Consider the following 20,339-nt stretch of genomic DNA (forward strand, 5'->3'; position numbering starts at 1 on the left):
AATCCAGTCCAGGTCCAGCAATGCAGGTCCGATTCTTACACCGAGTCATGTGACAGAGCCTACTGCTCCTGGAGTAGGTCTCATGCTTGTAGTGGACTGGCTCATCTCAATTACGGACAGCTGATGCAGTGCAAGAAGGGGCTTGGCTTAGTTACTGTAAATAAGCCAGCCAATGCCACGCAATAACGTCACTGCCAACAGGAGGCGGCTCTATATCACATGATCCAGTGTCAGAACCAGGCTGAAAGTGGAGTGCCAGTACTGCTGATGACTAGTTCCTTAGACGACCCCTTTAACTCTCAGTTAAAAAGGAAAAGGATTAGGATCACAAATTAACTTTACAAACTAATCCCAAGGCCGGTTTCCACCGAGCGCATTAGAGGCACATTAATGAGTCTGTAAAATAGACGCATTAATATATATAAGGGTCACGATCTTTTCATAGGTCAAGTGATTTGAACACATCATCACTGCAAGACACTCATGGGAAGTTGGCCTTTAACAAACTTTACAACTCAATCTATCTAAAAGTCTTCTGTAAGTTTTCAGTCTGCAGGTTTGATACCTGTTACCAGTCCAGGAATGAACGACTTGAGAAATAATAACGTTTTAAAAGTGGAGTCATCTGTCATGTAGTATAAGCACTATGAATTAAGTTATGGTGCTTATTAGTTTAAGTGGTGATGAGTCCTAGAAGCTTTGCTCCCCCATACTCACCAGGTCCCCCATTTCTATAGTGTCCCCAAGCATGTGCACACCAGCTTGACTTTTTTCAGAATGCTTTGTGTGCCTACTCCCATTCATCTCTATGGTAGGGGGGGGTGGGTCACACAGTCTTCTGAAAAGAGTCACAGTTTGCTGTGTGAGTACCGACTTAGTCAGGGGGGCACCGCAGGAAGAAGGGACTGGTTGACCATGAAAAGAGGCTCTCCGAACTCTACATCACCTAAAACTATAAGCACCATAGCTTATACGTGGGAGTTGTAGGGAAGAGGGCGGACAATAGCTTCCCTTTACAATGGATGATCCTGTGATTTTCAAAGGATACTTTATGAAAATGACAACATGCAAACAGTATAAGAACAAAAATGTCATTTTTTATTTTGGTGAAAAAACAAAAACAGAATACGTTAAAATAATTAGGGAAATAGACAATGCTGGAAATGGATAAACCAGAAACAAGCAGTGCCACCTTCTACTGTACGTACACTCAGCGTTAGCTGGATTACACTTCAAATACCAGATCACCAATACAGCAGTTACGGGCAACGCCAAGAGGATGGCATCAGTGCAAGTACGGCAATGGATAACATTACAGAACACCAAATGGTCTCTTTCAGACTGATCTACTGTACAAAGTAACAAAAGTATTAAATAGAAAGGAGAGCAGTGAAGATGGGACTTCCAAAGCAAAGAAGGCACAAAAATTAAAAATATAAAATACATAACGACTTTAATTAGGGATATGTCCCAAAACTGTATTTACATAAAGTGCTAAAGTCATATTGCATTCCCATAGAGCTTAAGAGTTGATAGGAGATGAGAAAAACATGGCTGCTTTCTTCCAGAACCTGTCACTATTGTACACATGTTGTATTCACCTTTATAGGGATAGGATGCAATACCACTACAGCCCACTGAGAAGAGTGGCACTGTTTTAGGAAGAAACTAGCCATGTCTTAATCTTATTCAACATCAGTAAGAGTTAAATCTATAATTGTAGTCTCTCTCAATCCGGACCTGGTCAATAAAGATAAGGCAGAATAAATAATGGGGTAGATTTATCAAACTTAGGATAAAATATGTCAAGGGGCCCATTGAATCATGCTTTCATTTACCTGAGGGTCTCTGGAAGTGGATTTTAATTGGTTGCTATAGACCACTCCTTAAGTGATCCTTTCACTAGTTTTAATAAATCTTCCTCAATATAGATCACGGGAAAATATTTAATTAGCGAGTTCTTCAGGTATTACTACAGAGACTACAACTGAGAAGGACCGCGGCCCGAATCAGTCCTCTAAAACATCAGTGAAACATCCAGTTGGAAAGTAAAGTAATTAGGATGCATACGGTGAGAAGAAAATAAAGTAGAATTTGATTGGAAATTGGCATATTTAGTACTATCCTGCTAAAAAGGCAGTAATCTAGTATCTATCCAAGCTGCAAGTTTGCATAACCACTTTACGAAAGGCAAGCCAATCTAGTCAAAGTGACCAAAAAAGTTTTAGTATACTAAACGAAGTTACACCTGGTAGTAAAAGGAGAATTAAAGGTATCTGAAGGCTCTGTTCACATCAGTGCTGGGAATTCATCATAGAGCAGAAAGACGGAATACAAGCTGTGGACAGATCCCTGATAGAACAGACACGAACAGCACCCAATTGGCCGTAATGCGGTCCCTCGTGTGTGACGTTTCATTTATTTATTTCTGCACATTTTGCTGGCTTTTATCACAGAACATCCAACACAGATTGATATATAACCTATAAAAAAAAGGGGGGGAGGGGGGTGTCACATTCACAAAAGATACGACTTGCCAAAATGTGCAAAGATGTAGCAGAGCTGAACGTATCATGTGGCATGACCATGGTACACAAGAGAAATAAAGTCACAAAATTAGACTCTCCCAGCTGAGAAAGCCAAACTTCATATATTGATTCCTGGACAAACAAAGATAGCGGCACTGAATCTCTGACTACCTGAAGAACACTGTGCATTAGTATAAGGCACTACACCTGCTTTGATTGGCCAGTGCTGCCCCCATGAGAACTGCATGTAGTGTTTGAGACTACCAATGGATACTAATGTGCATCGGGTAGTCAAAGATTCAGTGCGGTCATCTTTGTTTATCCAGGACCGGAGGATAGTTTTAAAGGAATCAGTTGCTATGTCAGTTTAGAGAAAAGAAAAACAACTTGGTGAAATACACCTACTGCAGAATGCTCATGTGACTAAGATGCACAATATATAAGAAGTGTTCGGCAAATACGTTGGAATGTCCATCTGTAAATAAGGTTCCAAGCCCGTGCCATATTTGTATTACTAACACCTGCTAAAAGCCTACTGCGGTCACATACCGATCCAGCAATAATGGCTCCACTGCATAGAACCAGAACGCAGTTCTTCTCATATGATGGGGTACATAGGGCCAGCATAGATCTCTAGATTACCTTATTTATACTTATCGTCAATCTGGCTCAGTCACCAATGACATAAAAAGTACTCTTGTAGTCAGCCTTATGATCTCCTTCAGCTGATCAATTGTGGTGCAGGGAGTAAGACCCCCCTAACCAACCTGATAGTGACCTATCCTTAGACGTCACAAGGAAGTCCAAGGTAATTCCACTAAACCGTACTCCCTAAAGCAGCGCCCCCCAATGTGCGACTGCTCAGCTGTTGCAAAACCACAACTTGCAGCATGCTGAGAGTTGTAGTTGTGTAACAGCTGGAGAGCCACGGCGAGGGCAACAGTGTTCTAGAGTACAAAGGGGAGAGTCCTGGACCTAACATTTATTAGCAGGTATATCCTAAGTCTATACAATCAACTCACAACATAAAATAGAAGATTTATTTTACCTCAGCCATGGAGCAATAAATAACGCTTTTGTAACATCTGATCATTTGTAGTGCAAAACAACAGTTACAGAAATTAGTGTCAGGTCACTGAAGGACTCTCATGGAAAATAAAGGCCATTAGCAAAAAGTCTTCAGAATTTGCACATCCCTTTGCCAGGTTCTGCGACAGAAAGCATAGCAGAATTCATAAGCCACTTAATGTAAAAACCAAGCCTAAAATCGTGTAAGGACTAATAATTGTGCTAATATAATAAAAATGCCTTACTTTATTTAAATTATTAAATGCTGGTTTTAGATTACAGCAATTTATTGCTGCTTCTAATGAAAGCCAAACTCGGCCTACTTAAAGGGCCACTCCAGTATAAAAAAAAAAAAATTCTGATTATGAAACTAGTCCACAAGTGTATAAAAGTCTCCTAGTATTAGGTTGTTTAGTTAATCCTTTCGTATCTGAATATTAACTTCAGGTGGGTCATGTTATCTCATTGTGACTGGCTGGGAATTACTTGTCTCTCTGTTCTCTCCAGGAGTCACTATTTCACTCATACGAATTCCTGTTCGATGAAACTGAATGGACTCTACTACACAGGCTCTTCACACAGGGGGTACAGAAACTCTTATCACAGTTACTGATGATGATTAGAAGCTCCTGTCGTACAATTATAATGGAGAGGATAGTTCAGGAATTTGGACTTACAGAATTTAGTGGTTAATGATAATTACACGTTCTCCCGGCAGGCAGAGATGGTGCTGACTCTAGCAGATTGTGTGATGCTGTGCTGATGCACAAGGCAAGGGCTAGTACAACAAAAGAAGAGAAAGCAGATAGACACGTAAATCATCAAGACGGTGTCTGATAAGTATCAAACAGGAGGTTGCACTGTATGGAAGTGAGTGGACTATACATGTCCAGAATGTGACAGCCAATCAGGAAATGAATGCAAATGTTTTTTGTTTTTTTTTGCTTGAGTGGCCCTTTAAAATGATGTATTCACTGTAAAATAAGGATTTGTTTTGCCAATATATAACGTATACACAATAGGATATATGAAACGTTAGGCTACACGAGCTTAAAGGAATTGTGCTGTCTAGTTCATTGCCAAGTAACAGACACTATGGGGGAGGAGTAAATATGAAAGCAATGGATCCTTTGTAAGGCGGAGCTCCGATAGCAATTTAGTATATTTTTCATACATTCCGTGAATTAGGTATTTTAGATATACTGGGCTTCAGGAAGAAAGAAAAAAAAATAAGTCACTTTAATATAAACTATAAGGAGTTAAAAATAAAAAACATAAAAGATAGGATGCATTTATCAAAATATCCTCTTTTCTGCAGGCTTCAGGTTAATGAAAGTTTAGAAACTATTTTAGAAAGTGCCTTTAATTTACAATATTTCTGTACAAGTGGAATCAATGCCAAACAGCTATGGTAAAGCAGTTACAGGAGGCATTCCCACTGGTAATTTAAATATAGATATATCACATTCTGTCTAGTCTCATACTCGGCATTGCATGATGGGTCCATTCGCCAATGTATTTGTGTTAAGCGTAGAAAATAAGTTCAGGTATCTGTCCTCCTTGCACCCCAGTGCCATTCGTGCTGTCTGAGGAGCACTGAAATTGTACAGTTACTTTTCCGCATTGTACCTCAGTCATTCCTTCTTGTCCAAAGTAGCTCAGCTCGTTGCCATCCAGGACCACGCTGGCCGTGTAGAAAGTATCTGGTTCGATTTGCACAGGGTACTCGAACCAGACAGGAAACGTGTTGCTGGACCCATCTGAAAAGTATTTGCTTACATTCTGTCCTAATGTCACTCCTTGGCGCTTTAGTTCGATTTTTGCGCTATACTCAGCTGACCCACAGCTGGAGCCATAGAGGCCGAAACCTGCAATAAACACCCTTTTATCCACAGAGAACTGAATGCTGTCGCAACGTCCTCTGTAACGCCACTGGTTACTGCGGTAGGCACAGGACTGAAAGCGGTGACATCTCTGAGGAACTAGACCCTTTCGGGGTTTACTCACAAATTCTAACTCTGGTTTCTTAGCAGCTGTATACCAAAGAAATATATCATTTGTTTCATTAAGAGTTAACACTCCGGACTGTGCTGCGCCATTGGCAAAATCGTCAAGCGCCATAGTTGGGATGCGAATTAAGTAAAGAGCTTTGCCCAAAACTTTCCTCTTGTTCTCTATAGTGGGAGTTAACTCTTGACGTTGACATTCGACTTCGGCCCAACAGAGCGCCGCTTCAAAGACGACTATTTCTTTGGCATTTAAAGTCTCTCTTTTAAGGATACTTTCAAGTGTCTGAAAGTCAATGTCGCAAAAACCTTCGCTTTTCAAAGCAAGTTCTGCTTGTGCATCAATCACTTCCCAACACCTCTGGGTCAGATCAGGTTCTTCAAACAGGCAGCTTTGAGAGAGGAGAACACAGGCATTCTTTGCGCTTAAGCTAGTCTCTAGGAAGTTGACACAAGCTCTGGCAAGATGGGGAACGATATATTTTTTAGCAGCATACAGAGTTGCCAGAACAGTATCAGCAGCCAAGTCGATTTCATCACAGTACAAATACCTACATGAAAGAAGACAACACGTTACAAAAAGTGGTTCCGATCCGATTGATTTTAGTCACTGAATCTAAGGCTGGACAAATCCTCAGAGACAAGAATGACACTTCAATAGTACTACTTACTGCTAGAGCAGTGCAATCTCTTCTCTATGTTCTCAAGTACCAACAACACAAACAAATTACATGTAAGTGCACTCAATATTATCATCATACACTGTGCTGCCTATTATCTACAAATCACAAATATAATTGTCCTTTCCAAGCTGGACCCACATCTTTTTTTTTTTTTTAAAGGGATTCGGTCACCGGGTTCATGACATTTGACTCAGAGCTGAACTCGAAGTGCTGGCTTCTCTCCAGCCTCAGCGGGTAGAGTGACAGCTCTCTCCCTATACAGAGGGAAGAGAGCTGTCAGTCTGCATGATGCGGGCAGGGAGAAGCCTCTGTGGGTTGGAGCTCAGCTCCGAGTTAATCTTCATTAACCTGGCTTCACAATCCTTTAAAACCTGACTTGAGCAATCTTGACACATTCTTGAACAATAAATTAAAAATAAAGATAATCTCTGAGAAGAAAAATCAGGTTTAGTGGGACAGTAAAAAAATATTAGGCACATATAATATTGTAAAATAAAGAAATTAAGCATATACCCCTCCTTCAGTGCCCTGTCCCCAACCAGCACAGGCGTCCTGACTCCACCCCCCGCCCCCTCCACCACTTTGATCCCAGAAGAACCTCCAGCAGTAACATACCATTCATTGTGCATGTGACTACTCAGCCAATCACAGGCTTCAGCAGTCATGAGCCATTTATGGCAGAATCACCGCTGGAGCCTGCGATTATCTGAGTGGTTATGTGCACAATGAACAACTTGTGACTACTGCAGTTTCTTCCAGGAAGAGAGCAGCGGGATCCTTTGAAGGAAGACAGTATGGTTTATTTCTTTTAGACCATTCCCTGCCACAAATGTTTTTTTTTGTATCAGAAAACCCTAAAAACATTGTAATTACCAAATATGACTTTTTAAATTATGAATGTGGTAATATATGAAAGATTGTACAATTCACGGTCAGAAGTGTCAACTTTTCACTTGTCTTGTATTCATTCAAGCCTAGTGGTATGAATACGGTGGGTTGGAGGTTAGCACAATTGCCTTGCAGCCCTTGGATTCCAATCAGACCACAAGATCTGCATGGAGTTTGTATGTTCTCCCCGTGTTTGTGCGAGTTTCCACAAGGTTCTCTGCTTCTTCTCACACTCCAAAAGCAGACCGATTGTTTAATAGTCTTCTGATGAAATTAAATCTTGGGAGTAGGTGTCCGAGTTAGGAAAATTATATAGTGACAGGGACTGATGTGAATGATAAAGATTTCTGTATAGCACTATGGAATATGCTGGTGCTAGATCAGCAAAAGAAAAAAAAAAACAAACTAATGCTCATAAACAAGTAATAGTAGTAACTTTATGCAAGAATAGATGGGGGTACGCAACTAATTATGCATGCCAGCACCCAATTAGTGCAGAGAAGTATGGCGCTTTAATAGACTGCAGCAATACCCTAGCGAGTCGGGTGCAGAGAGGTCAATGTCGTATGCTATAACCCTGCAGATCAGGCTACATTCACTGCAGATTCCATCCTCACGCAGACAGGAAAATTTCCGACATGCCCTGTTTTCAGCTACTTTCACACTTGAAGTGAGAACTGATTTGTATTGCAGAAGTCTCACACTTTGAATTACATCACGTCTCTGGCTTTTTTTGCATGCTCTGTGCTCTTGGATCTAGTTTCATGCACCATTTCCCTGTACTTGCATGTATAAAGCTGCCCTCTGAATCGATATATTGGTGCAAAGGAAAGAAATGACTAGTTTACTGCCCTGAAACCCAACCTATATGTATATCCCCAGCTCAGTATAGTCACATCACTTCTCACAGGTATTTTGCACTTAATTTACCACTATACTTCTGTATTGACAACTTCTATATTCATAATCAACCAACTGATGTGTTGTATGTCGTACAAGTTCAGTTGAGAAAAATTCAGACAAAGAAACCTCAAAACAGTTTCCTGTAAAGTTAAAATGATGACTTTAATAAGCACTGGAGTCGAAGGACACAGTGATTTGCTAAAAGCTGCAGCGCGGCTATGGAAGCATGCCGGCTACATTCTGCTAATTGAAGCTGCAGCGAGTATTGATGAAAACAGTCAAATTATTATAATGTAGGGATAAAGCTTACTTCAGCATTGCGAGGAAAGCAGCCGGTTCAACATCTGGTATACGGATTTCCTCTTTGTCCTCTGCAAGCTCTCCGTAAAACATTGCATGGAACACCGAGCTCCCGACAGCCAGAACATACTGGTAATGAGGAGCATAAGAAGCTAAGGTGAGCATTTATGGACAGCGCTATATTGCTGATGGTCACAAAAATAAAAAATACATACAAATAAAAAAATATATATATCAGATATACACAGATGTAAGTTTGACCACATGGTGTTGTGTGTTATCTAGCTTTGCATGGGACAGCAGATAACAGATCTCGAGTTGAATGAAAAGCGTTAAGTGCTGAGAGGTAATATGGAAAACAGAATAATTGATAGGTGTGCATATGTAATATACACACACCTGTCAATTATTCTATGAGTCTTCTATGTCACATTTGGGAAGAAAAAAAGACTTGAGCAAAGCTTAACTTTCTTAACATGAAGAGCAGCAGTGCTTACCTTATGCCCCGGCAAGCGTTGAGTCCCACTCGGAGGTCCCACCACAAAATGCACATCTGCCATTAATTCGTTATTGAACATCACAGCATTCCTAAAGAGTTAAAAAAAATAGCTTAAATTAGCATTTCTACTAATTAAACAATCCCCGCTGCTTCCCAATTTCTAGGCAGAGCAAACAGCTTCACTATATAGCATCTTCACGTACAAGCCGTGATGAGGAATGCCTCACCTCTCTCGGATGGTGCTGTAAAGCCCCTGCCAGTTCGGGGATGGGATAGTATTATTGTTATTAAGATTTTGCTGGTGATATTGCTGCACGGAGTTGGAGTTGCTGTTAGCTGGCTTCTTGCTCGGAAAGATCTCAGCAGCCATCTTCTTCTTCTTTCGGTTTTTTAGTGTAATTATTTCATAGCAGACTGGGGGTAACTTGCTGCCGCTGCTGGAACTTGGCTTTTTGGGACCTTTTTTAGAGCGATTCTTGACAGTTTCTGGAAGCATCAAGAAAAAAGTGAGACATTTCATGTTCTTTCCTTTGGCATCTACCATCAGTATCTTAGTTCATGCAGCTATGAAAAAAAAAAAAAGTAGAATATCCCCCGAAATCCAAAAAGGTATATTACACACACAAAAAAACAAAAACTAAGAAGTAGCAGAGACTTTGTTTGCAGAAACGTGACTTCAAGTTTGATCCAGCACTTGATGCGATAAATATATTCTGAGCATGTCTCCTGTTTTATTTCCTTCAGACACGGCACAGCTGGGCCACCTATTGTGCGGCAGCGGCAGCAGGGAGGGCGCGCAGAGCTGTCTGCATTTCTTATAGTAAATTAGGTTAACAAGATCGGATTCTGCTTAAAGCAGAGATAGTCCGTGCGCCGACTCAAGTCGTGTGCTGAATGGATCTGAAGAGAGTCGAGATTGCAGCTTTGCAGATGGTGTCAGACAGTCAATAGCTTTAAGCCAATAGCTGAAGCCACAGATAATGATTGGACCAAGCGTCGCAGCAAGAGTGTTTGTAATATACATCGTCTCTTGGTTAAAGGGGACACACGCTATACTGTGGGGGCTTATTGAAAATATCGGCATCAACTCCACTGCATAGGGAAGTGAGCTCAACCTCACAACGTACAAGGGAAAAGTTAATACTCAATATAATAAAAAAGTTTAAAAAAAAAGAAAAAAAAAAAAAGTACTAATATATGGATAGATGCAAGAAAAACAGATTATCCTGGGTCTTCCTGTTTTTACTAGTGACATTCTGGGCTTCGGAAATGAAGTCACTGCGTTTGATTTAATCCATTCCGTTCCTAACTAACATAATGGGCTCTGACAGGACTTCCAAATTACTAAGCTGTGCTAATTAGGCCAATGGCTACGGCAGACATACAAGAGGGGGGAGAAAAAAAAAAAAAGTGTGAATCTCTCCAAACAAGATGCACAGAAAATAGAACCTGTCACTTCTCCTCACTTTCCTCCCTCCAACCCTTTTTTCTTGTTGCAGATTTGACTTCTAAAGGGATTTTAGGGGAAGACGGGGCACGCAGTTAAATTGCCACGACCAACCTTATTTCACGGATCAGAGTTGAATTGATTTTAAAGGCTGATGTAACAGCTCTCCTCTACAATCAGTCTCAGCAGGGTACTGGCACTTCAAATGAATCATGTGCCGTCGCGTGAGCGCTTTTATTCATGTATTATGCACCGATGTTTCCTGTGGTGCCGCACCATTTCAAATAATGTTATATAAAAGTAGCCGGGATCGTCTTATTAGAAAGGAGAACGCTGTTGCGTTTCGGGTTCTGGCGGTATATACTGCGCATCCAGTAACATCCATACGTACTGCTATTTATAGGGAGGCGAGCGCTTGTTACCGCACAGTGACTGATCTCTGTCCTGGGAGTTCCCCCGCTTTATGGCTTGCTCCAGGAAGGCATTGTGTTTGCTTGTTAACCCCTAAAGCCCACGTACAGGAAAATCCTTTATTCTGGCATTTGATAATCTGGAAAACCTAATTAATCAGCGTATAACTGCAACGTGTGCAGCTTTTTACAAGACGAAAGCCAAAGAGACTGAGATGAGATAATCAATAAGGAAATTTCTCAGCTAAAAGCATAAGTATTTTCAGTCCGTGTTGTCCGAGTCTACAACGGACCACGCTGGAGACACACAGACCCATAGTAGTCATTGTGACAATTTGCATAAAAAACAAACAAAAAAAAAAAACAACACGAAAAGATGATATATAGATGATAGTTGATCAGCCGGGGTCCACCGTTACAGATCCCAGCCAATCATTTGATGAGGCATCCGCTGTCAGCACCACTATACACAGGGGTCAAAGAGGACGCTGCGGCTCCGTTTCGTGCAGTGGTAGGCGCAGCTGTCACCGACATTAATAAGAGCTGTGCCTGCAGTTACTAACGTCAGCCACTACACAGGAGCTGGAGCAGTAGCTTCTGCTCCAACCTTGTGTGTAGCGCTGCTGACCAGTGGGTGCCTGATAAGCCTGGATCATGAGCAACAGATCCCAACCGATTAACTATTGATGACCTATCTAAAGCATAGTATGTCATCAATAGTATTTCCCTGGAACAGTTCCATACAATGCTGTGTTGGGACTCATGTCCACGGGCGGATCGGATTCTGCATGTGGGAGATCTGTGTAAACCATTTGCGGGAGATCGCGGATGTAATGGTTTGTCCACATAACCGCCCACGTAACCTGAACCGCCCGTAGACATGAGGCCTTAGGGTACTGCGCACTTCTGGCTGAATGGTTCCAGTATGCCGATTTGGAAAGGACTCAAGTGGCCATAGATGATTAGAAATGTGAGTGCATGACATATCTTCTACGTGAGGAGCACATTATGTAATCTATTCCTCATGAAGAGGGATTTGTACCAAACAACCAAAACGCCTTGATTGTATGCTGCTAGTCTACAGAAAGTTTTCTCCACCCAAGGCTGGATTACAGGGGTGACCGGTACACTGTCACCCCACAGAAGTAACTAACGGCGTTGGATTTTAATGTCCCCAATCCTTCTTTCCCGTGTCATCTGTCGGAAGAAGGTTGAGCCACCCCATACACGTTCGAAAGTCATCTGGCTCTGCCGTTATCAGCAGGTTTTGACAACTAAACTCTAATGTGTATGGGGGTCTAATGTCAGAAGGAAGCCTTATGGCTCAAGGACATGGAGCTTGTATCGCTCCTCAGTAGAGCTGCACAGCCATACGGATGCCTTATGTCTGTAGAGTAGATATTCTTCCTAAGACAATCTTTCACAGGCAAGATACCTCCGGTTGCGGAGTCTGATGGAACATGTCATAACCAAGTACAGAATCCAGCAGAAAGAAAACCCCACTAGGGGCCCTATGTACTTCTATGGCCACCCTGTAATGGCTAAAAACTAGAGTCATCATATGGCCACATGCACGACTGCTGAGGATTTTAGTATTTTTTCCCTGAAGGCTTTCTACTCAGGAAGCTTTACATATCTCACTGTGACATTCTGACAAGCTGGTACCCATCAGGTCTTCCTGATGATGGGCTGAAGGGATTTTGACTACCTACAAGATGCCCATATCATTGTAAAAGGTAACAGATGCAAGGCGAGGCCCCGTGAGATAATGGGGAGGATGAGGGAGCTCCTCAGTGATGCACTGGACACTGATGAACAGGCCCTGTATGAAAGCACACATTGGACCTGTATGTACTCCCTGTGCCTTCTTAAGCCATTGTATTCTCACGTAGAAACATGGCCCCATAACACAACACATGTTAAAGCCACATTTTCTTAGGCCCCCTGTCCACGGGCGTTACAAAGTCCCACAGCAGATCTCCGCCACGGGAGGCGCCGCCCGGGAGCAGGAGCTACACACGAATCTCCGCCGGCCAGGCTAATCTGATAGATAAGCTGACCGCGGAGAATCGGGGCAATTTGCAGCATGATGCGAATTGCCCGCCGCTCGTGGACACGGGGCCGGTACTTTCCATAGCAATGGAATGGCCGGCGAAATCACGCCCGTGAACAGGTACCCTTTTTCATTAATTTATAAGGATTTTTAAAGAAAAATTTAAAAAAGAAAACCTTCTGTGCATGCGCCTCCTGTGTGTATGCACCGCTATACAGATGGCATGTTGTGGGGACTACAGAGTCTGACGTTTGTGGTTTTGGAGGTGGCATCTGGCTACCACTCATGGCACCTGGTACTGCAGGCATATTTGCACTTTCTGCTTAGGTTAAGCAGCGCTGCTGATTAGAGCCACCTGATTGGCTCTTCGGCACCACGTGACTACACAGCGTGCACGCGCATTGCCTTCAGCAGCCGTGCACTACACACTACAGTTAAGCAGACGTGCACTACACACTACACTTCAGCAGCATGGGGTTAGGTTTAGGGTTAGGTTTAGGGTTACCTTAACCCTAACCCCTAACCCCGTGCTGCTTAAGTGTAGTGTGTAGTGCACGTCTGTTTAACTGTAGTGTGTAGTGCCCGGCTGCTGAAGGCAATGCGCGTGCACGCTGTGTAGTCACGTGGTGCCGAAGAGCCAATCAGGTGGCTCTAATCAGCAGTGCTGCTTAACCTAAGCAGAAAGTGCTAATATGCGTACTGCAGACCTCTTCAGAGACATTTGTACATCTACTACAAAAACAAATCTTTAGTTTTTAAAGGGGCACCCTTGAAGTTATTATTTATTTTTTATGGGTTGTGGCAGCTCTTGTGGTTCTTGGTCTTTTTCCTATGTGTACAATTAAAGTTCCAGATAGGCAGTTAATAGTCATAGAGACAGTTGACTACGACAGCCACACTGCAGTGAGCACCTCCCTCTCCATGGCCTTCCCTGTCATGCAGGTGGCACGATTATTGCCGTGTCATTGCGCTATCTTGCATGATCCTGGATGGAGAGTTTATTTCATTGCCGTGGCACAGTAATGATTCCGGAGGCACAGTGAGATCTGTAAATGAGTAAAGGGGCCCGCTGTGACCATCATCAAAGGGTTTATCTAAACCTAGAGGTGGCCCAGGCTAAAAGGACTCTAAATTGATGGTCACTGACTAACGGAGAGGGCTTCCTTAGGCCTTGTTTACACAGGCGACATTGCATCGCTGCGAGAAACATCACAGCAATATCGCATCGCTGGTCTATGCGATATCACTGCGACTTATTGCGGTGATACTGCGACTTTGTAGCGCTACAAAGTTGCATGTGGTGCTACAAAGTCGTGCAACTTTGTAGTACCACATGCACGGATTTTCGGGGGAGGTTTGAAATATAAGCCCTTCCCCAAAAATAAGCCATGGCTGAAGAAAAGACAAAAAAAAAAAAAGAACACATCTACATTCACCTCTCCTGTGCAGTCAGCCCGGCCGCATCTTCTCCCCGGGTCCACGGCAGTGATCATCTTCTCTTCTGGCCGGGGATTCAAAAATTCCTGCCTTCTGGAAGAGCTGGCTGTGATTGGCCGACGCTTAGCCAATCACAGCCAGCACTTGATGAATGGCTATGATTGGTTCACTGCCAGGGACCCTGAGAGAAGATGCGGCCGGGCTGACACCGTGGAAGAGGTGATGTACGTGTGTGGTTTTTTTTTTCTGCAGCCAGGGCTTAAATTTTAGCTTTGACAGTAGGATTTCCTACTGTCAAAGTTACATCGCACCGCACGAAAATCGCATTTTCGTGGGATGCAACAGAGAAGAAGGCTCCATAGGGAAACAAGGACTACAAAACCAAAAACAAGTCGCGTGCATACAACGGGACCCGCAAGGTTTTTGTGTCCGATTGTCGCATTGCTACACAATATCGCATGTGTGAAGTAACCCTCAGGAAAGCATGGGCTTCTCATATGTGCGCAACTCCGCTGGCAAATACGGTAGCAATTACAGAGTCCGCAGTTAGGAAGCCCAACAGCCACCCAGAGAAATAGGTTATGAATGACTAACAAAACATAGGGGCAGGGTGTCTATTGAAGAGAAGACCGTTTTCTGGTGCAAATTATGCCAGAAAAAGTGTCCCCCAAGCATGATGCATTTAAGATAATTTTAGACACTTTTTGCCACATCCTTAAAAAGGAAAGTGGCTTCATGGACAATAAGGCATGGCCTATATGTGACACTGTACACCAAAAATGTGCCAAGATCATGGCCCACTAGCTGGCATAAAACAAAACCAACTAATTGGTGGTGTAATCTTACAGTAGACAATCTACAAACGAGCCAAATTTATCACCCAGCATGAGTCACAATAAGCCGCGTCCAAACCCACCGTGTGCGACCTACGGCGTACAATTACATCGCAGGTCATCAGGGGGATAATAATCTATCGGAAATCTGGTTCTTGATTGCATACGGCATTGCTCCATCTGTTCTTACCCTACAGGTACGTTCACACATTATGGACTTTCCTCAGTGGAGAATCAACAACAAATAGTGTGCATTTGACCCCTTCAAGGAGTGAAAGCCAAAGCATAACTTAAGATCTATGGTGCAAGTCAATTAAAGGCTCACGTTAAATCTGCATAGTGTAATACGCGCCAAAAAAGGACAAATTATACACATGTGAAAAAGCACGTGTGTAAGTGGCCCAATAGACGTCAATGGACTTTTTAGCACTGCGTATCACATGTATGTAATACGCAGGGGACATATGCCTGTATGCGCGAGGACATTTCTAAACCCATCCACAGAGCTCGTACTGTAAATGCTGCAGATACTCAGCAGCCAATTCCACAGCATTTTCGATGCTAAAAGTCATACATGAGCCTCAGGAAGATCACGGTGAGGGTCAGCGAACAGATAGATATATATATATATATATACATATATATATATACACACATACACATTTTTTTCCCCCACAACGCTGTACAAAGTGTATTAGAAAGCAGCAGGACCTTCCGTTATATTCATATCATCTGATCAGTCATGGAGGAACCTTGTGGGAACTTCAGAATACTAATACATTCAATTTACATTGAGCCTATTTGGTAAGCCTTGAACCCCTTCTCAGCCTAAATGTAGGGCGGTGGAGGCTGAGCCCAAGTGATCTGCGCTGCACATTTAAAGGGGTTTTCCAGGACTTAGGCACTGATGACATATCCTAGGTTATTAATACCAGATCAGTGGGGGCCACCAACCACCACCCCAGCCAATCACACTGCTTGGCTGAGTGCGGTGGATCCTTTAGGCAGGGTTCACGCACAGCGGTTTCCCGTCGGAAATCTCGCGGTTTGGCCACAGCAAAAACCGCGAGATTTCCGCCGGGAGAACCGCCGTGGCTAACCGCCGTGGCTTTGAAGCAGTCCGGCCGCATGCTTTTCCGTTGCGGCCGGCTCTCCCATAGAGGAGAACGCGTACGTAACATAAATAAACAAAAAACCGACTGTAAACAGACCTGCTCAATCTTTTGAAACCGCGGCTGCGGCGGCCGCAGCTTCAACCGGATTTACCGCAGCGGATTAGCCGTCCAGTGTGGACGAGGTTTCTGAGAAACCTCGTCCACATGGCTGGCTAATCCCGAGATTAGCGGCCGCGGGCGGATCTGCTGCGGCAGAACCGCGGCAAATCCGCCCTGTGTGAATGCAGCCTTACTATGTAGCACCTTCTTTACTATATAGCAGGCTCGTGGCATACTTGTAGCAGTAGTGCCTGGTATTGTGGCTTAATATCATTCACTTGAATGGGACTGAGCTGCAGAACGGCCATGCGACTGATCGACATGATGTTACAGACAAGGTTAAAGGCCAAAGCACTAGCCTGAGCGCTCCAGCCCGTTAATCGGCGGGGGTGCTGGGAGTCGGACCCCCACGAATCGGATATTAATAAAGCATCTTTGTGATAAGTCTTCAATATCAAAGTCCCAGAAAAACCCTTTGGGGTGCGTTCACAAGTAGTGAGATTGGTGAGGATTTTCTGCCATGGAACAAAAACCGCAGCCGACGTCACCCCTTGAATTGGAAGGGTGAAATCTGCTGTGAATGTGTGCTTTAAAAAAAAAGAAAAAGAAAACAAAAAAACAGAACTGTCAACAGGAGCACCAAATAAAGCGGATTTTGATGCAGGTCAGCACATGAATCCACAGCGCAAAATCCACACCAAAATACTCAATGTATGAACATGCCCATGGGCCACTCTCAAACAGCAGTGCTGCAAAGCGCCACGATTTTAATCGCAGCGCTTTACCACGATTCCTACTTTCATTTTTGGCCGCAGGGAGTTCAGCATACCTCATCATTAATAAAGTGGGCTAAACGCAAAAAAAAAAAAAAAAAAAATAGAACAGACTCCGCTCAAAAACCGCGGCGCTGGAAAGCACGGTGATCGAGTACGTCTGCTAGGCTCGATTGAAAATAATGCAAGCGTTATACCGCAAGTAAACTGCGTTCAAAACGTCACGGTAATCGTGGTAAAAAGCGCCTGTGACAGAGGCCTCAAGGTATTGTAGTCTCACGGGCAGAATATGGTGCAAGTGACCGACGGCCACAACTGCTGATGGGAAAAAAAAATAAGGTGATCCCAGCAGCCCAACATTTGGGAGGACCTGGTAAATTGCAAATGATGCTATAACATGGGCTTGTTTTGACCCCCAATTATCACCCCTTTCATAGCAAGAAGTCCTCAGTGAGGTCCGAAGCCAATGCCCTGCTACACCATACCCGACATACGTCCTAAAAGCTACTTAAGGCCGGGGTCATACCGGCGGAACATAGGCATTGAAAAGCATGTACTTACACTTGTGGATACGAGCTGCGTATTCCACACGTGAAGGGAAAAAAAAAAACCCTGCAGCATGCTCTATTTTTCACCTTGTATTGCGAGTGCATTGCACGGCCGCGTGATACACAGCGAACGGAGTCAATGAAAATCACTGGACTTGATTTTCTACCGGTGTGTAGCCACTGCATATCGATATACGCTAGAAATAGATCACAGCATGCTCTATTTCTCTGCATGCAACGCTGTCCATATGTAATACGCTACGTATGGGCAGTGTTTTCATACACAGAGAGAGGGATTAAAAAAAAAAGTCACACTGCACATGCGATACGTGGATATGCGCGGTAAACTTGCAGTCATACGCGCTCTCTGCCAGCAGAGACGTTGTTTACAAAGGCAGTCGACACCCACCGTATAGGGAGGGGTATTGGATCCCTACCCTGTGCACCCAGGATGTATATCTATGCCCTGGGGCATGAAGGGGTTAAGGCCCATTTAGACAACGATTATCGCTCAAAACCGTCTTTTGAGCGATAATCGTAAGTAAACACGGGCCCATCGTGCATTTTTCGTTGCCTATTCGTTCATCGTTGTCTTTCAGTCTGTTTAAATCCATCATTCGGCAGTCCGCTTCTCGTTTGGTTTAAATGACATTCGTTCAGCGATTTGAGGGGAGTGCTTAATCGTTTGGTATTCAGCCGGCTAAAGGCAGAGCGATTGGCTGTCAGGAGGACAAAGCTTTGATTTTCACATGTCCACCTATTGTGGGGCGGGGCTAAGGTGCGTTAGCTCCGCCCCCGTCTCGACTCCCCTCACTGCAAATCGTGCAGAGGGGCGGAGTGCACTGCTCCCGGCTCTTCCAGCATCCTCCCCCTGCAGAGAGGGACACCGTATATCAGTCGGCGTGTATACGTGGCCGATATACGGTCGTCTGAATAAGCCCTGAGATACACGGAGTGCCAAATTAACGCGGGTAAAGCCGGGTACATCAGCTAGTTACACATAAGTCTGAGGGCCCGGGTCAGCCACACCCACTCCCAAATACCCCAACCTACTTTTTGGGAAAGCGGCGTGGCAAGTGCAAAAAGTCGCAAATATTTATGCAAATAACCTTTTGCACAAGCGATTGTGACTTATTTTTAACTCCATTATCTAGTGCGATCCTATGCAGACAGCCATGATTTGACCGTGTGAAAACTACGCGGTAAACTAATCGCGGCATGCCCTACTTCTGTGCGAGCGCAGAGATATCACAGGTGACGCGCCGACCCTGGTCTACGCATGCGCGGCTGTGCGATAGCCTGGACAGAGCGAGACGGTGGGAGCGCCAGATCACGGCTCGCATCCCGCTGCGTTCGTTTGAACGCATTTTGAGCGATTATCCTGTGTAGCCCTAAAAATCGCCGCTTATCCTATTTTTTGGGCGTATTTAATAATTATTTCCCACTGAGGCGTGAAAAATAAATTGCATTGCACTTACATTCCATGCGACTCCAATGCGGTTTTTAAACACAGATTACTATGGCGACCGCATTAACCCTTTCCAATCCAATTTGTCTTCTGGTTTTCCTAGGGGGCTTCCTCTTTTTCTGCTGTTATACAACGGCGCTATATGCTGGCTAAAGCCAGTACTGCATGAGGTGACACGTTGGAGAGGCTCCAACAGCAGAGAGGCTGGCTATATACAGTAAGAGTACCCCGATGGACATCACCCAACATCAGAGCTGTACAGCCTTAAATCATAATGTCTTCAGGCGTCAGACAGTGGATTGGAAAGGGTTAAAAAAAAAAAAAAAAAAAACGTGAAGTGCAGAGCAAATGAAAACGCAAGTGACTAGCACAGGATAAAGAAGGAAAAAAATAAAATCGCCTGAAAAACAGTTTTTCACTGACCAAAATTGCGCATGCCAGTGTGAGTATAGCCCGAGGCTGGTTTGACACGGTCAAGAATACTTCACGAGATTTCAGCGTTCCAAGACGCACGACTATGAACTTCATTCTTTTTAATGGCGTCACACGCACATTATCTCCGGCCGTGCCCTCACATCGTATCGCCTGTTGTTTCCAATGGGGCTGGCAAAGCGCGGCGGCGTGAGGATTCCCGAAAACAATAGGAAACACTCTGCGACCCCCCGCTGCAGCCGCGCTGGAGGATCACTACTCCATTGCGCCATTTCCATCCGTGCTTACACGCTGCACTCATCAGGCCGCACCACCTGCCTGTGAACAGACTTGCAGACTCTCGCGTACAACATACCTCAAAGTCTCTTATAAGACAGATGGGTGGAAAAAAAAAAATAACTTAAAAAAAAAACCTAAGATTTCACAATATTCACACAAGTTTTGATACTATACAATTATAAGTTATTTTACGCAGTTGAGTAGAACTACAAGTACCAGCAGCCAGTCACGTGACTTCCCCCAGGCGGATGTAAACAGCACGAAACAACCGCCTGCAGCTCCCAAGCCCTCCAGTCACCCGGCCATGTTATACTACAGCCTCAACTACGACAGTACATGACCTCCAGCCCGGAGTGCGGACCACACAGTCTCCTACCTCGCCGTGCCCGGCCCGGACGGTGCCGCCGCTCGGTTACTGACGGAGCAGGAATACCGGAAGCGGGGACTCGGTAACCAGCAAAACAATTCTCCGCCGTAATCCCCGCCCACAGTAGAGACTCGGCTCCCATAGGTGAATGACGAGCGCGCGGTGGCCAATCAGAGCGCAGCTAATAGTCGCGGCTTGTGAGG

The 20,339-nt window shown here is 44.1% G+C and overlaps 1 protein-coding gene across 2 annotated transcripts; it reads right to left on the reverse strand.

Annotated features, from left to right (window-relative positions):
* Window positions 1–1,077: 1,077 nt before the first annotated feature.
* Window positions 1,078–20,245, reverse strand: BTBD3 (BTB domain containing 3). 2 transcript variants are annotated; one of them, XM_066595641.1, is made up of 5 exons: window positions 20,146–20,245; window positions 9,103–9,361; window positions 8,874–8,964; window positions 8,387–8,505; window positions 1,078–6,153 (listed from the first exon to the last, which is right to left on the reverse strand). In XM_066595641.1, the coding sequence occupies exons 2-5, from the start codon at window positions 9,243–9,245 to the stop codon at window positions 5,121–5,123; spliced, it is 1,386 nt and encodes a 461-aa protein (XP_066451738.1). In that variant the 5' UTR covers window positions 9,246–9,361; window positions 20,146–20,245; the 3' UTR covers window positions 1,078–5,120. The 2 variants fall into 2 exon arrangements, with proteins under 2 accessions (XP_066451738.1, XP_066451737.1); XM_066595640.1 differs by lacking the exon at window positions 20,146–20,245 and having other exon boundaries at window positions 9,103–9,434.
* Window positions 20,246–20,339: the final 94 nt, after the last annotated feature.

The sequence above is a fragment of the Eleutherodactylus coqui genome, chromosome 3, assembly GCF_035609145.1.
Source record: "Eleutherodactylus coqui strain aEleCoq1 chromosome 3, aEleCoq1.hap1, whole genome shotgun sequence".
Taxonomy (NCBI): domain Eukaryota; kingdom Metazoa; phylum Chordata; class Amphibia; order Anura; family Eleutherodactylidae; genus Eleutherodactylus; species Eleutherodactylus coqui.

What these genes read in the sequence shown, in the direction of transcription:
- BTBD3 (XM_066595640.1), bottom strand. Translation starts at nt 9,419, where the DNA reads ATGGTAGATGCCAAAGGAAAGAACATGAAATGTCTCACTTTTTTCTTG. An exon ending in TACAGCACCATCCGAGAGAG is followed by an intron (nt 8,965 to 9,102) that starts GTGAGGCATTCC and finishes TTAACTCTTTAG; the next exon opens with GAATGCTGTGATGTTCAATA. An exon ending in AACGCTTGCCGGGGCATAAG is followed by an intron (nt 8,506 to 8,873) that starts GTAAGCACTGCT and finishes CCTCATTACCAG; the next exon opens with TATGTTCTGGCTGTCGGGAG.